We start from the raw sequence: 17,594 nt of genomic DNA on the forward strand, positions 1-17,594 counted from the left end.
CACAAGAATTACACACCCTTATAGGTTATCTGCATACCTTTATTCTATTTATAAATGTTGCTTAGAAAACAGGGAAGAGTAGTACAGAGTCCTAGGGCTAGAATCTTCTACACATATGACTGCATGAACATAAGAACATAAAAATAGCTGGATCAGACCAATGTCCTATCTAGTCCAGCAGGCTGTTCTCAGAGTGGCTGAGGCCATACCTCAAATATCTTTTCAAAACAAGACTGAACCATCATTCCAAGACTCCAATCGACAAAGGATGAAACACATGAATACATTGTGTCATAATTGCATATCACTATAATCTTGTTACTTACCTGCAGTAGCAAAGGAGAACTGCAAAGAACCCAATAATAATGACGATGGTGCCTCCCAATATGGCTGTAAGGAACACTGTGTGGTATGCAGTTATATCCTTAGTGACCGAGGCAATGATGGAGTCTAAATTTATAACCATTAAAAAGGGAGAGAAAAAGAAGGTGATTTCTTGTGCAAAACTGGATCCAACAATATATGGTGTCTTCCCATCATTTGTTTACACTGTTTTTCCTTAACACTGTGTCACTGGACGTGCTGCTGATTTTTCCAGTCCTCGTGAACACAGGGGTGGCTCACATGGGCAGAGATGATGTCCACAGTTTAGATCCATGTTTTGGCATTAAGCAGTGCCTATATATACATATATACACACACATTCAAACAATATTGATGGGAATCCTGCCTCAGTCAAGACACTGGAAATGCTGGGCTAGGATGCCTTTTTTCTTATGAGTATTTTTCATGCCTTAAATAATATACCCTGTTTGCATATTGTTTGTGTTGGTTTCTGTGTGTTGCCACTGTGCAGTGCTTGGAGTCACAAGACTCTGTTTTGCATTCCAGAGATTCCAGGCTGTTGGAAGTCTCACGGAAGACAGGAGACGGATGTGATGTTACTGCTTCCTGTTCCTTTGTTTTTCAGTTGTCTCTCTGCTCTCACAGAGAGAGCATGTTTATTTCTTTTCTGTCTGCGTAGTTAGAAATAAAACTCTTTGCAATGTAGCTCATATTTCTCAGCTCCTTCCCTGCTGCTGGATACTCTGCGTAATGAGGGAACGTGCCTGGAGCCTTATCAAAGGCTCAGGTTGTTAATCATCGTTAGAGGCGATTTCGTAGGACTCGACCGGAGGAGTAGCTCAGTCGTAGCGGAGGCTCCGACAGTTTGTGTGTATGGCTTCAATATGAGGCCTTGTTTTAGCCTTGCCTCTAAATCTATTTCAGTAATCACGTTATACATGGTTGTGTGAGAAGAAAACCCCAGTGGGCAAGCTCATGCTCCCAAGTAGGGGATGCAGTGTGGTTACGGCACTATATTGCATGAGGCCCATTTGCAGGGAGGAGCTTGCATGCTGGCCTTTCTTCTCACACAACCACACAGTTACTGGATGACAAAGGTGCAAGGTTTGAGGGCAGGGCTAAAAAGTCGATCATTACTACACAGAGATGCCCTACAACCAAGTAACCTGTGAATCGTACTTATATTTCCACTAGACCAGGGAACAAAGCCTATGATTCCTATTAAAGTTGGGAGGGGGGCATTCTTCACTATCCTGTGTTCTGACCGCCAACTTGCACATAATTATTCTCCTGCAAACTACAACAGCTAAGTTCCATTCAATGATTTCACATTTCCATGGGATACCTCTGGTTCCAGGCAGTGGAGCTGCTATCCAGTAACCAAGACTCGGAGCACTGTATGTCCATACAAAATGATCCTGTGCATCCTTCACCATGCCCAACCCGCGATTCACCCAGGCACCTGGGAGAAAGAAAGGCTTTCTTTTAGAAGGGTAAGATGCCTTTAAATCAAAGCACAATAAGCCCTGTCCAAAACTCTAGAGGTCAGATGTGCCCGTGATGTTTCCAGCTGCATGAATGGGGAATCTGTGGCCCTCTTGTATTGCCGGACTCCAGCTCCTATCATTCATGTGGAGCTGACTTCAAACACTAAAACAGCTAAGACCTTTCCTGTTCAAAAGTTCCAAGTACACATCAAAGATCTCCATGTAAACGAACAAGATGTCAGAGTGGAGAAACAGCATGTACTATGAGTTATGCCAATTTGCATTTTTCAGGTACTCTTAAAGACATACTTAATTAAAAAAACAAAACAAAAAACGGTCAGGGTTAATCCAAGCTCTCACATGCCTAGTCATTAGGTTCCTGCTATGTATGAGTGGGACCTGACGTTAGCTAATTGTTAACTCTGCTTCCTGCTTTTAAGTATTTGGATCCCTGGAAGGGACACCCACCTGAGGTTGAAGGGGGTGTGATGGCAGCCTACTTGTTAGCTTCTGGCAAGGCCCAATGACCATGTGGTGCTCTTTGTCTTTGACTAAGTGAAAATCCTAAAGCTACACAGCTTCAGCCCTGTGCTAATGCAGAACAGAGAACACACTCACCAGTTTTCATGTCAAAGGTCCATGCTGGGATAGGATCTCCTGCTTTGACAGCACTAGTAGGTAGGAGAGGCAATGTTATCTGAATGGGACCATCTACGTTCAGTTCTTTCCCAGCCGAAAACAGGTTTACACATATTGCAGCAAGGGGAGTTAATTCAATACTTTTGAAACCTAAACATATAAACAAGGAGATGATTTTATTTTATTTTATTTTCAGTGTGGGTGGGTGGGTGTTCCAAATTAGTCATCTGGAACCACAAAAGGTATGTAGTCATAACATTTATGGAATTTCCTATATGCAAACCAAAGGCTTATTCTACATATATGTACAGCTGTTTAAACTGTCAGCTTTTTAATATTAAAATGGAGAAAGATGGATATTAATGCATTTCCAAATTAACATATATTGGTCCTCTAAAAAATACAATTTCACAATAATTTATTGGGAATAATATTTCAGTGAACATTCTAGCCATCTCCAAAATCTCAAAATCTTTTCAAAAGGAGCAAATCAGTATTCCACCCAGCAACCAGACAAGTTTGCAGAAGCAAACATTTCCCTCGTCTCCATTATACTTTTTGATTATCTGACTACTGATACAGAATTGACCTAGACCCATCACCACCACAGTAATAAAAAAATAATTAGGAAAATATGTCTCTACACATGCTCAATTTCAGTAGCCATTAGTAGTGGAGGCAGTACAGAAATAAACCACTAGATGGTGGTAAAAGGCATCAAAATAAGCTGCTGTATTTAATCTTAATTATTTAATAGTATGACAGCACTTAAATAGTATGGACCAGCACTTATTAAACTTCCAGATTATTGGTTCATCTGCCCAGGCTTCCTCAAACTCAGCCCTCCAGATGTTTTTGGCCTACAACTCCCATGATCCCTAGCTAGCAGGACCAGCGGTCAGGGATGATGGGAATTGTAGTCTCAAAACATCTGGAGAGCCGAGTTTGAGGAAGCCTGATCTAGCTCATGTTGCTGAACTACAACTCCCATCAGTCCAGTAAATATAGCCAGTGGCCAGGCATAATAGGAGTTGAAGTTCCGCAACATCTGGAGGGCCAAATGTTTCCTACACTTTTGATGGGCAACTGCGCTTCAGGATTGCAAACAAAGATCTAAGACGAAAAATCTATTTTGCAGGTGGCAGAATTGTCACCATCCCTGTACAAAATGCAGTATGGTATCTGTACTATGGTTTTTGTATTTGAGCACATAGAGTAAATCGGTAGCAGGTCAAACAAAATTCATAAGTAAATCCACTAAGCCTGATAAACCTACAAAAGATCAGTTCAAAATGAATTTCGAAGATGTGTGGATAGTAAAGTGCTTTTCCACTTTGGCAAACAACAGCAACCGTGGAATGGATGAATCAATGTAACTCGGTTAGCTCAGAACAAACACACACTAATCTGAGAGGCTGAGCATTAACCAACCCTTTTCCTAATCTAAGCTTTCTGACATTCAGTTTATAAACATGGGATCTACTTATAAATATGCAGGGGGAAACTGAATCAGAACACTATCATGTAAAAGAAAGAAAGAAAAACAGCAATTAATTAATATGCACATTTCCCTGCAGCATCTGAATACTTAAGACATCTTAAAATATTAACTGTATCAACTAAAATATTCATTAGCTTAATATATATCTCCAAGTCTTCTGCATTTAACCATAAGAATTCTAATTTCTATGCCCAGTCAAAATGTTGTGAAAACCATCCAGATGCATGGTGTAACATTGCACATTGTCACATTTGTCACTCTCCAGTTCTACAAACTTAACAGACCTGTGCACAAATGACTCATCTTGGCACAGCTTGCAGAGAGAGAGAGAGAGAGAGAGAGAGAGAGAGAGAGAGAGAGAGAGAGAGAGAAAGGCTCAAGAACAGAACTAAGTATCTGAATCCTTCTCAAAATGTGCACACTGTTAGATGTGGGTCGCAAGAAAACTCAAATATCATGTATCAATTAACTTCCACCTGCCCCTAGGATAAAAGAAGCTGGGTGTGTGTTTTTTGCAGGACCCCATAAATAATTTAAAAAGAAACACATCAGAGAGATTTCAGGAGGATCAAGGGGGGAAAATGAAAGCTGCTTTATTTGCTGATTCGTCAGCTGCAAAAGGTGTAGGCATACATTATTAATCCCTGTGTGTCTCGGTGTGTTCAAATACCCTTTGAAAGAGTAGTGATCAGTGGCAGAAATGAAAAAAACCAGGCAGCCATTTATTGTGTGTTTATTTTAAACATCATTGATTGTCATTCATTATACAGCTCAATAATGATATCATTTTTTTTGGGGGGGGGGTACATTGGGCTAGGAGAAGGATTCCCACTAGTGCAAGGGGAATTCCACCCCCCCTGGGGGGGCATGCCCCCAGAGTTATCTCCATATCTGCTCTGAAGGGTTGGAAGCAACATCCAGAACAGATTTAGGAGAGGCCTTGTAGGTTCTGTTGTGCAAGGAAAGAGCTTGGGCTGACGGAACCTTACTCTTAGCACTGGGCTGGAATACAAGCCACACACTGTGGCACAGAGACTTAATTCAAAACAAAACAAGGGAGAATACACTGAAACTTTGGTGAGAGCGCTCCAGTGTACAAGGAACAAAACTAGGACTCTCATACCTACGGGACCGCCTTTCCTGTTACACCCCACGGAGGACCTTACGGTCTACAAATAATAACACCTTGGAGATCCCGGGGTGGCCTCGGCCAGGGCCTTTTCGGCTTCGGCCCCGGCCTGGTGGAACGCTCTGCCACAAGAGATCAGGGCCCTGCGGGATTTGACATCTTTCCGCAGGGCCTGCATGATGGAGTTCCGCCAGGCCTTTGGTCAGGGCTCAGCCTGACTCTTCTTTTTGTATAAGAACTAATATGAAAGAGGCCTCCCAGCATTCTCACAGGCCCATATGTATCTGAAGAAGTGTGCATGCACACAAAAGCTCATACCAAGAACTAACTTAGTTGGTCTTTAAGGTGCTACTGGAAGGAATTTTTTTATTTAGGCCCATATAAGATCAGCGTAAACAGTTGGGCCGATGAGCATTTAGTGTTCCCAACCCTAACCCTGCGGAAAGCCATCTAATTAGACTTCAATTTGATTTTGACCTGTTTTTAGGAGGTAATTTAATTATTGTTTGATTTTATACTAATGTTATGTATTTGATGTTAGCCGCCCTGAGCCCAACTTCGGCCGGGGAGGGCGGGATATAAATAAAAGTTTTTTATTGTTGCTGTTGTTGTTATTTAGAATACAGTATTCTACATTGACATTTTCCATTCTGTAAATGATGTGGGGATCTTGAGTTGGTAAGAATTTGTACAATGGCACTGTTGCCAATATAAATGGAGATTTTAAAATTTCTATAGTTATTGGCCAATCAAAGAAGGTGGAGACAAATAACTCCCCTCCTCTCTTGCAACAAGCTGGGGATGACAAATCTCTGCCAGCAACAAATGTAGGGGTGCGGACTGGCTCTGAGCATACCCCAAATTGCAAGATGAATCAGGGTGATTCAGGGAACGTTCTTGCGAGTTGGATCACACAATTAACAAGGTGTCTTGAGAAAAATCAGAGACTCTTTACACTTCCAAGGTGGATAAATTGTTATTCAGCTACAATATTACATTTCAAATCCTAACCTGTGGGTCTAAAACCTATGCCGCTAATGTTTTAAAGGGATAGTCTTCAGATCCTTGCTGTATATCTTCAAAAGCTAGTGGAAAATCTGACATACCTGACTTATTTAAAAGAATTCCAGTTGTATAAAGAAAATGGTCCACTTTCAAAAACTGCTGTGGCACTGTAAGGTAGGCTGTAACATTTGTGATATGGTGGTTCATAGGAAGTTTTATTAAATATTTTGGAAACTGAACACTTGGTTGAGATTTGGCATCTGAAAAAGAGGAAGAATTGAAAGACAGCAATTTCACAATTTCAATACCAAGAACTAACTTAGTTGGTCTTTAAGGTGCTACAGGAAGGAATTTTTTTTATTTTGACTATGGCAGACCAACACGGCTACCTATCTGTAACAGCAATTTCACAGTGCTTCTTTCAAACAGTTAACACTTTTGATTGGCAAAACTTTTAACTGGCATTCAAAAATAAATGTTCAAGCATGAACCACTTGCACCTCTTATCAATGTGCATCTTATATGAGCATTCAGGTAATATGCTACATTTCGGTGTTGAGAGCCATAAGAGTATCTTTGTATAGAACCTAGGCTTCTATCTATTCCAGACTCTCAATACAGTATGTCTAACAAAATGATTTTTAAACTCCCTAACTATAACCTTGTCATACCACAGATACCCATACCATCCAAACCTTAAATTGTGACATTCTAATTCCAAAATTTTTTTATTTCTCAAGGTCACCCACTTCTTCATCCTAACTAGGCAACTGGCTGCAAAGTACGGTTTCAAGTCAGACAGTCCCAATCCTCCACTTTCCTTTGCATCTTGCTGTAAGGGTAAAGGTAAAGGGACTCCTGACCGTTAGGTCCAGTCGTGGATGACTCTGGGGTTGCAGCGCTCATCTCGCTTTATTGGCCAAGGGAGGCGGCGTACAGCTTCCGGGTCCTGTGGCCAGCATGACTAAGCCGCTTCTGGCGAACCAGAGCAGCGCACGGAAACGCCATTTATCTTCCCGCTGGAGTGGTACCTAACTCAGTTAAAAGTTCTTTAGATAGCCACCCTGGCTTCTTTAGGCACCTTCCATGTTTCCGTCTCATTGGTATTGCCTGAAGTTGTGCTTTTACTATCTCCCGCTTAACAAACTCCCAGCCATCATGAACTCCCTTTCCTTTTAGTATTACTGTCCATGGGATCTCACCCAGCACTTCCCTAAGTTTTATGAAGTCGGCTTTCTTAAAGTCAAGAAATTGAGTCCTAGTATGCTTGGCTGCTCCTTTCCGCTGTATAGTAAACTTCAGAAGAGCATGATCACTCGCGCCTAATGATCCCTCCACTTCTACCCCACTAACCAGGTCATCAACATTGGTTAGGACCAGATCTAAAATGGCTGTTCCTCTTGTTGCTTCTCCCACTTTCTGGACAATGAAGTTCTCTGCAAGGCCAGTGAGGAATCTGTTTGACCTTATGCTCTTGGCTGAGTTTGACATCCAACAAATATCCGGGTAATTGAAGTCCCCCATTACTACTATCTCCCTTCCTTTTGTGTGCTTGGCCATCTGTTCCAGGAAGGCATCATCTATGTCCTCCGTTTGGCTTGGGGATCTATAGTAAACTCCCACAATGAGGTCTCTGTTATTCTTCTCTCCCTTAATTTTGACCCAAATGCTCTCACTTTGGCTTTGAGGTTCTAAATCTTGGATCTCTTCACAGGTATACACATCCCTGACATATAACGCCACTCCTCCTCCTTTATTGTCTAGTCTGTTTCTCTGAAATAGATTGTATCCCTCCATTATTACATTCCAATCATGGGACTTATCCCACCAGGTTTCAGTGATGCCTATTATGTCATATTTAGTTTGCTGTACCAAGAGCTCAAGCTCATCTTGTTTATTTCCCATGCTTTGCGCATTAGTGTACAGACATTGAAGTCCATTAATCATTCCCCTGTGTCTCTTATTTAAGGATTTTTTCCTCCCACCACTAGGTCTGCATGCTGTTTGCTCCATTTGGTCTATGACATTTGGATGATCATCTTCATCAATTGATAGACTCCTACCTTCAGGAGCACTGTCTCCCTCCCCCACATTAGTCAGTTTAAAGCCCTCCTGATGAGGTTTCTGAGATTTTTGGCAAAAACATTCCTCCCAACCGTTGTGAGGTGCAGCCCATCACTTGCCAGAAGTCCATCTTCAAGAAACTGCAGTCCGTGATCTAAGAATCCAAACCGTTCCTGTTTACACCATTTGTGAAGCCAGCTGTTCACTTCCACTATTTTTTCCTCTCTCCCTGGGCGACGTCGTTCAACTGGGAGGACAGATGAGATGACAATTTGTGCATTTAATTCCTTCAATTTCCTGCCCAGAGTCTTGTAGTCTCTTTTGATCTTCTGGAGGCTATTGTTTGCAGTGTCATTGGTTCCCACATACCTTTAATGTGCTTTCGAACTGCTAATGTGTAATGTGCTTTCGAACTGCTAGGTTGGCAGGAGCAGGGACGAGCAACGGGAGCTCACCCCGTCGCGGGGATTCAAACTGCCAACCTTCTGATCGGCAAGTCCTAGGCTCTGTGGCTTAACCCACAGCGCCACCCGCGTCCCTGCAACTTGCTGTACTTTCAGTTTAACATGTTTTTTTTTACCTTGCCATAAAAACTTAGATAAATTTTAAGTATATTTTTAGTACTGCTGTTACTTACCAGATAGTTTCCCAGTAATTAAAATTGTATCATCAAACAACCATATATTTGCCTGGCTTTGGGGGAACAGTGAGAGTGTGACTGATGAATATACTGTGGGAAGACAAAATAATAGGAATACATTACTACAAAGGTTTATGTACTGGAAAAGAAAGCTAGAAAAAAGACTTACACTTCTGCAGAGTGGTAAAATTTAGGACACCACAGTGATGGATACAAAAGAGGACTGGTATTTCACATGGAAACCAGGAAATCAAAAGCCTTTGTTTCCTGCTGTAAATTTGCAAGAGTTTCTTACTATGTGCAAACTGGGTTTATGACCCTTACTTTAAACAAAACTAGAGTTTAAACTAAGCAGAGTTTCTCCACTAAGAATATAATGAGGCAATCTGATTAGTTTAAAGTCATCAGTTTCAAAACGATATGCCTACGCACAAGCTGTTATTTTTATGCATTAGTTTATGTTGGGAATTTGTTTTAGCCTTTCTGCTTTGGTATTTTTTGGGGGAAATAATATAACAAAACAGAAGAGGCATTAAAAAAGGATGCTTTAGTTGAGATTTTTGCATTGCATGGGGTTGGACTAGATGACCCTTAGGGTCCCTTCCAACTCTATAATTCTATGACCTGAAGCACAGGGTAAGAATTGTGCCATTCCCAACTCATCAGGAAAACACATGATTATCGTTTGAGACAATATGTTCCAGTTTCACAAACTGTTCAGCTTCCTTCAAGATAATCTGTATTCAATATTTGGGGCAGACCCGCATTAATTACCATATTTAATGGAAGCATTTGATATGTATTTTATAACTCTTTCAAGACGGCGGCATTTACCTTTGCAGTTGCATTCAGCACAACATACTTTTGTGTGACTTCATTAAGTCACATTCATTTGATGAAAATGAGATGGATTACCAAAAAGAAGGAAGAAAATTCAAGTGCATTCAGTTTAATAATAGGATTTTAAAAGGGGCTTACTCACTTGGCATTCTTCCAGTCTTCCAAGGCAAAGGTGTTAACATATAACCATCTTTATAAGATGCAATAGTTAAACTTAGACCTAGTTGATAGGGAACTTGTATCAATACTGCTCCATTATTTCCAGTCAGCGTCGAATTTGTTTTTGTGTAGTTGACAAACACTTCCACAATCGCTTGGCTTAAATATTGATGGCTGATGATGTCATTGACTTGCACTTTCAGTGTAAACATAGATCCTAAATAAGACAAAAGGAGAAAGACAATCATCAACGTTATATATCCTTTGAAAGCTTGGTAGGGATGGGCTTTCCTAGTTCAAAAGAATACTTTTTTTCACTCCAGAAGAAAGTGGTCCAACTAAGATAAAAGAGCTGGAGACTTTAAATCTGAATTCTTGAGGAAATACACTAATGTAGTTCATGCAATGGTAGCTTGATTTGGAATAAGTGCACACATCTGCTTAAAACAGGTCAGGAGCAGACCGAGAAGAAAGCACAGTTCATACATTACTGGGTTGTGGACTCTATTGATACAAATAAACTTGCATTTCACCACATACCTCCAGTAAGTCATGCACTGGTTTTGAACATATCACCATATGCACAGGACCAGTTCATACAACTTTCAAAAAAGGAAGAAAAAGGAGAAGATATGAACTGGGCCATTGCACATGCACAGTGCATCCAGCTATGCTGCACATTGCAAGAGGTGCATAGTGGAGGGGAAGGAAGGGCGAGTATCTAATACACCACCAAGCAAGGTGGACTAAATTTAATCAAGTTTTCCATTTCAAAGCTCAAACATTTCCTGAAGAAGCATACACAGTCTCACTGGTTGCTGTAACAATGAAAACATGCTGGTTTGAGTCCAAATAGAGCCTTTATACAATTTAGGATCTTAATCTAAAACCATTGACCATATAGGCGTAATGCTCTGTAGAGTGCTATCTGCTTAGAGATGAGCCTTTTGCTTGGTTATTTCCACCAAAAGAGCACTAAGGTCCTGAGCATTCATTTGCTATGGGATAGGTTCTCCTACCTAGATTTGTTTAGAAATAGCAGCTACAGGGACCCCTCCGTATTCCCCCTCCACACTCTTCCCACTGGACATCCTTGCATCCTGGAGGTGCCATTTGCTGCAATGTCTAATGCTGAAATCCTGCACCTATTTATATAGGAGCAATCCTAACCATTCTATAAATATGGGCTAGTAGGAAGTGGACAAAATAGCATTTCCCTACAAGACAGAAAGGAAATAGCCATGCTCTCTGCATGCCAAGAACCATATACAGTGGTACCTCGGGTTACAGACGCTTCAGGTTACATACTCTTCAGGTTACAGACTCCGCTAACCCAGAAATAGTGCTTCAGGTTAAGAACTTTGCTTCAGGATGAGAACAGAAATCGTGCTCCGGCGGCGTGGCGGCAGCAGGAGGCCCCATTAGCTAAAGTGGTGCTTCAGGTTAAGAACGGACCTCCGGAACTAATTAAGCACTTAACCCAAGGTACCATTGTATATTCATAACTTGAAAACTAAAGCAACTACCATGCTTTAGTAACAAGAGGGCAAAAAAGAGGAGTGCAATATCATTCTGTGGATTATCGTGAGATACGGAATGGCATCTCCTAGATACTAGAATCTGTGATTGTTTGATAGTCTCTGGACTGAATAGTTTTTATTGCTATATAAGGTGGCTTATATTAGGGACGTGGGTGGTGCTGTGGTCTAAACCACTGAGCCTAGCGCTTGCCGATCAGAAGGTCGGCGGTTTGAATCCCCGTGACGGGGTGAGCTCCCGTGCTCGGTCCCAGCTCCTGCCAACCTAACAGTTTGAAAGCACACCAGTGAAAGTAGATAAATAGGTACTGCTCTGGCGGGAAGGTAAACGGCTTTTTTGTGTGCTGCTCTGGTTTTGGTGCATTTTAAACTGTATTCTAGCTTATATTTTAATCAACTGTTTTTGTTTTGTTTTTGTTTTTACTGTATTTATATTCAGTGTTAGCAGCCCTGAGCCCGGTCTTTATTTATTTATTTATTTAAAGCTGTTTCCCTGTCCTGGACCCATTTTTCACTTGTGTCTTTGGAAATTTATGGTTTGTTTGTTCAAGATCTAAAACACTATCTTAGTGAGAAGTGAAAACAGTTATTGTACCAATATATTCCAAGAGGGGATGGTATTAGTGAGTTTTCTTTTTATTCATGACTGGTTGAATAAACCAGTTGTGTAGGAGTGAAAACATTTGTTGTGAGTGTGCAGTCTCTGCTTCCGAGACTGCTTTAATCACCAAAGTGCACGTTTACGAAAGCAGAAAAGGGTAGGGGGTGGGGGGGGAAGAACAATGGAGTAAAGCAATTTTAAAAGCAGTTTAAAAGTTGTTTTGTTTGCTTGTTTGTTTGTTTACAGCCTGCCAATAATCCTTCGACAGAGTGACTCAATTAGAAACAGAATAAAACGGCTCACTCTGTACCTTTTCCTTGGATGTTAACTCATCAAGTAAACCGTATATGCAATACTGTCTAACAAGCATTCATTATAATCACTGCTAGCAAAGTGATGAACACTGAAGCAGCAACACCAACAATGGATGATTTCCCTGTTAATTTTTACTGGATATATTTTGTGCCACGTTATACATTACACATAAGTGCATTTATTAACCCAACAGCAGCTACTTCTACAGAAAAATGGCTTCAGGAAGGGCAATTTGGGGGGGATAAATAGAGGGCAGAGAGGTGAAGAGGGGTACATCAGTCTTTCCCCATTTGCTGCTTTCCATCTCCTCTCACCCCTTCTCCATTCCAAACCTCTATACCTAAAACTGCTTGTCCCTAGGATGTGTGTAATGTTTGATTTGGCTTTTTATCTTACCTCCCCCTTCTCTGCATGAAAGATTTGACATAAAATCAGTGTGGTGATCTTTTCTTCCTTTTAAAAATCTCCCCTATTTTGAAAATGCCAGGCATACGCTTACGATTTATTTCCCAAAGGCTGCTTCCAACATGCATTTCCATCTCACAAGCGAAGCAGCTGTGAGCCCCCACACTGGGTGATTTGTTTGGTCTTAGCTGACTGAACAACCATCATTTTCCACGTCTCACTCTTGCTTTTGTAGAACATGCTATTTCCTGATCAGCCTTATTAGGGATACGAAAGGTGCACTGACCTATAAAGAAGAAATCAGTTATTCCGAAGATAATCAGGCCCTGTAAACCCAGCATGGATAGTGTTATTGTAAGGCCAACAAGAAGGGAATTTATACTCTATATGGAGCGAACACACAACATGTGTGGGGTTGTTGTTGTTTTTTTGGGGGGGAGTGCTTCCACTCCAGTGGTTTTCCTGAAACCACATTCCCACCATTTAATATCACTTATATTCTTTCTACCTTTAACTTACCAATAATCCTGGTAAGTAACTGTGGGATAGAGGAGTGGTAGAAGGCCCAGCAGATATAGTTACTATATATAACAAATATACTGATGTTTATTAATTATGAGATTTTGTAGTGTACAAGCTGATGTGGTTGCTTTATGATGTGGATTCTCCTCCCTTGCAGGTTTTTAAGCAGTGGCTAGATGCTTAAATCTGTCATGGATGCTTTAACTGAGATTCCTGCTTTGGAGGAGGTTGAACTAGATGACCCCCCCCCGGGCCCCTTCCAACTCTATGATCCTCTGTCTCTCAATAGAACAAATGAGTTTACTTGACAAGTCACAGGACTAAGGTAAAATTATCTATTAATTGGTAGAAGGGCAATGTGTTAAGGCTGCTTTTGTTTGTTAAATTGCCAATTGCATCTAAGTGTGCTTTACTTTGATACACAGCCTTTTTGTATGACATCGTTACAATATACATTTCAGGAGAAGAAAGTTCTGAACTGATCCCACATTCATTTGAATGTGATTTGCAAATCTTGGATTTGAACTTTATAATGCACACAAGCTATTTTAAATCAAGAGGAGAAGGCAGGTTTGTCAAAACTTGTTCCTCCCCATGAAAAATGCAGGTCACAAGCCACCACACATCGGAATAATCTTGATAGCTTTCTTCAGTCAAATACACCCTAAAGGCTATATTTAGCATACCCTTGCATCAAATTATTTAATTCAGCATTTAGAGCAGGCATTCTCATATTCTTATTCTACGGGGGGGGGGGGAGAGTCAAGCCTCATCACAATTAGTGAAAACACAAACGATGGGAGACAGCTGGTACATATTCACTTAATTACTGCTACTGTTCAGTGCTTATTGAGCAGAATGTTAGCTAGGTGTTATACAAATGTGTCACAAAGTCCCTACCGAGACGGCTTACCGGTGAAGCTATCACCAGTTTGGTCCCACTCGAAAAATGCTTTCGTTATGTCGTTAGAAACGTAAGTTCAAATGTTACATCTGCAGACCAGTACCATATTGTCCAGTGTAGTTATCTCTGTTTGGGTCTGTTTTGCTTCTCCTGCTAATTATGCTAATTAGGACCAGAAGTCTGCCATATGGAATGCTAGGAATCAGCACAGTCCCTGTGTGGCTTGCAGGGCAGAGGTGGCTAACATGAGGCCCTCCAGATGTCTCATCATCCCTGACCAGGGCCAAAGCTGGCTGGGGCTGAGGGGAATCCATCCTCATTTGCAGGGCCACAGGTTCCCTCTCTCTGAAGTAGTACTGGACACCTGAATCTCCATGCATCACAGACTCAACCAATCCTTTGTCTGAAGCAGCTGGAGTAAACTTCTATTGCAAAGCAAACAGAAAATGATTTCCCCTCCTCTCCCCAGCAGAAGGCATATGCAAAGTATACAATACTAGCAGTATGATGTAAATAAAAAAAGAGTAAATGGTGTCCTTTTAAAAGTAATTTCTTTTTTGTCAAAGAGGGTAGAAGGTAGAAGAATATATATTTTTAAATGAATGCTTTACATAAACCACGTAAGAGGTTTAGCTGATTGTTATTAAAATTCTGTTGAATAATAATAATAATAAAAACCTGTGTGTCTCATAAACTGTTTTAATACTATATACAGGAGAGAATAATTTTCAATTGTCCTTTATCTCCAAAGCAAATGCTTTATTTATTTATGGAAAGATCTTTTATTCAGCCTTTCCATTTTAGCAAAAGCACACAAGGCAGCTAACATTCATTAATTATAGAGGCCAATCAATAACGAATTAAGAATGAATGTTAATTAAAATATTAACAAATGAAGGGGGGGGAGGTAAAAAAACATTTCTGATCAAAAGTTAAAAATAATGCCTGCCAGCATAAACATGTTTTTCAAAGGACATTAAGTGAAGTCACCAAACAAATCATAGAACTGTAGAGCTGGAAGGGACCACGAGGATCATCTAGTCCAACCCCCTGCAATGCAAGAATCTTTCACCTAAAGCAGGGCTTGAATCCGCAACCCTGAGATTAAGAGTCTCATGCTCTACTGCAATCGCCCAAGGGGGAACTGTTCTACAACCCAGGAACTGCCATGGAGACTCCTCCCTTTTGACTCATCATGGTCAACTGCATCTCAGGACAAAAAGGCCTTCTGGGTGATCTTATTGGTTGGGGAGGATCATACAGGAGCTAATGCTTTGAGTACCTTGGTCCCAAACCATTTGGGTTTTTTAAAGATAAGGAATGGCAGTTTGTTATGAATGGTAAAATTTTGTAGCACCACCACTTCCAAATTTGCATGGGAAACCAGTGGCCCTCCACATACTGTTGGATGACAGCTCCAATCATACTCCCATTGGCCATGTTGGCTGGGGTTGATGGGAACTGGAGTCCACCAACATCTGCAAGGCCAGAGGTTCCCTATTCCTGCTTTGCCTAACTATCTGTGCTTTGTCCAACTATATAGCAAGGGTAGAGGGAGAACACAACCAAGGAACAACTCTAGTTGTTAAGTATTGTTTTGCCAGGACTGTGATAAGACAAGGGTTAAACTGACCCACTGGCAATTCTGAAGGGTTTTTGTCTCAACCATTAAAACAGCTAATGAGTTTTCATAATATACGTTGCAGTAATTTATTCAGGAGAAATAAAACAGTTTGGAAGCCTTCCAAAGTTTAAGAATTACCCTGAATATATATGTGTGCGTACCGTGAATGCTGCACTAACACAAAAATGGTATTGAATATCTTGACATATACCCAGGACACATTCAACACTCAATCATGGCCACATAAAGGAGCTTTTTATCTCCTGGCTTCATTTTAATGACCTAAAAAGCCACTGAGTTTCTCTATTTTCTAAAACAGCATTATCACAAGCTTTAGTGGTTAGCACAGAAGAAAAAGCCTACAGTAGAAATAAAACAAACATTCCTTCACAACCCAGAAGCAACAACCCTTAACAATAAGGAAAATGTGCTACACAAGCACATGTTTCTGGAACTGTATGGTCCCCTACTGTGTAGTAAGTTACAAAGAAAATGTGCATACTCAAGAACTCATTTGCTAATAGGAAAGGCATAAATAACCTGTGCTAAGTGATCCTGCATTGGCATTCTTGGGTGAGAACAAAAGAATTACCGTATTTTTTGCACCATAGGTACTTTGCTGCATCAGCTCACAGTTCAACCTACTCCAGCACCCTTTGCAAAATTCTCAGCAACTAGCAAGTTGGAGATGGTACATTAAAAACTAGACAGCAGTCCCCCAAAGGACCACAGCTGACCTTTTGCAGGGGTGAGGAACCTGCACCAGGCATGCAAGATGACTATCACTGTCATAGCTGAAAAATGCAGCAGTGCTTAATGACTTTATTATCAACAAAATAAAAGGAACCCATCACAAAAACTACCTTTGCATTCCTATTACGTTTTGGGGCAGAAATCAGCCTTGCAAATATAACCACAAAATCCCACCCCCTGAAAATTAACAACCTGCTGGGCTTTCCATCATTTTTCTAGTCGCCTATTCCATTCCTCTGATGGGGGTGGGGGCAGGTACTTCCTCTGGCAGCCCACTAGGTTTCTCTGATGTGCACAGGAGGCAGGCAGAGCACGCCATCCCCTCTCCACCATGCACTTGGCTGCATGCAAATACTTATCACCTGTGCCCACCAGGCGAGTGCTTAAATGCAAGGCTGGCCGAACTAAGCATCACATGCATCACAGTGTAAGGAAAGTTCAGTGTCTCAGTCTTCTTTGGGAACAGAAAATGCACTGTATGTGTGTGCATGTGTGTGCATGTATATGCTTAATGCTTTTCTAGCAGAAGCAGCTGACGGGGCTTTCTTGCACACATCTGTGAGCAATATGGTGGAAGGAATATGCTCTTAGAAGGGGGAAGGCATAGCTCAGTGGCAGAGCACATGCTCTGCAGCGCACAAGAGTCTCAGCTTTAATCCTGGCACTTCCAGTTTAAAGATTTCAGCGACGGAGGCCTGATCTGTGCTGCCAGTCAAAGTTGGAAGTACTGAGTTACAGGGGACCAATGGTCAGACTCAGTTTAAGACAGCTTCATATATGAATGCTGGAGGGATGGAGTAGGGAGAGAAACATAATTTTTGTCAATAAAACTTTCCAGTGAAGGCTATGGGCTATTTACAAGTAAGTAAATAGAGGAGACTGCTTCCTCCCACCACCACCAGAAAAAGAAAACCCATCAAGGCTAATGCCTTAAATTCTAGGTTTTGGCTGAAAAATCATTCCAATACTAATCAAAACATACCAGAAAGTAAAGGGCAGCACCCCTTACCACATTTTTCATGGCAAACTGGCTATCTGTCAATGTTGGAGGAGTGCAGTAATAGTAAAACAAATGTATGGCCAGGACCTACTAACAGCTGCCATAAGGCAAGAAGCACCATAT

At 41.2% G+C, this 17,594-nt stretch overlaps 1 protein-coding gene across 1 annotated transcript in view; it reads right to left on the reverse strand.

Moving 5' to 3' along the window:
* Window positions 1-17,594, reverse strand: part of FAM171B (family with sequence similarity 171 member B) — a 31,778-nt gene that overhangs the window by 4,927 nt on the left and 9,257 nt on the right. Inside the window, exons 2-7 of the mRNA XM_081163787.1 lie at window positions 9,793-10,026; window positions 8,808-8,900; window positions 6,208-6,366; window positions 2,451-2,621; window positions 1,691-1,807; window positions 327-450 (exon numbers count right to left, since the gene is read on the reverse strand). Of these exons, the coding sequence (XP_081019913.1) occupies window positions 327-450; window positions 1,691-1,807; window positions 2,451-2,621; window positions 6,208-6,366; window positions 8,808-8,900; window positions 9,793-10,026 (898 nt within the window). The remainder of the gene's footprint in view (window positions 1-326; window positions 451-1,690; window positions 1,808-2,450; window positions 2,622-6,207; window positions 6,367-8,807; window positions 8,901-9,792; window positions 10,027-17,594) is intronic.

Source organism: Podarcis bocagei (genome assembly GCF_964188305.1).
Source record: "Podarcis bocagei genome assembly, chromosome: 1".
Classification (NCBI taxonomy): Eukaryota; Metazoa; Chordata; class Lepidosauria; order Squamata; family Lacertidae; genus Podarcis; species Podarcis bocagei.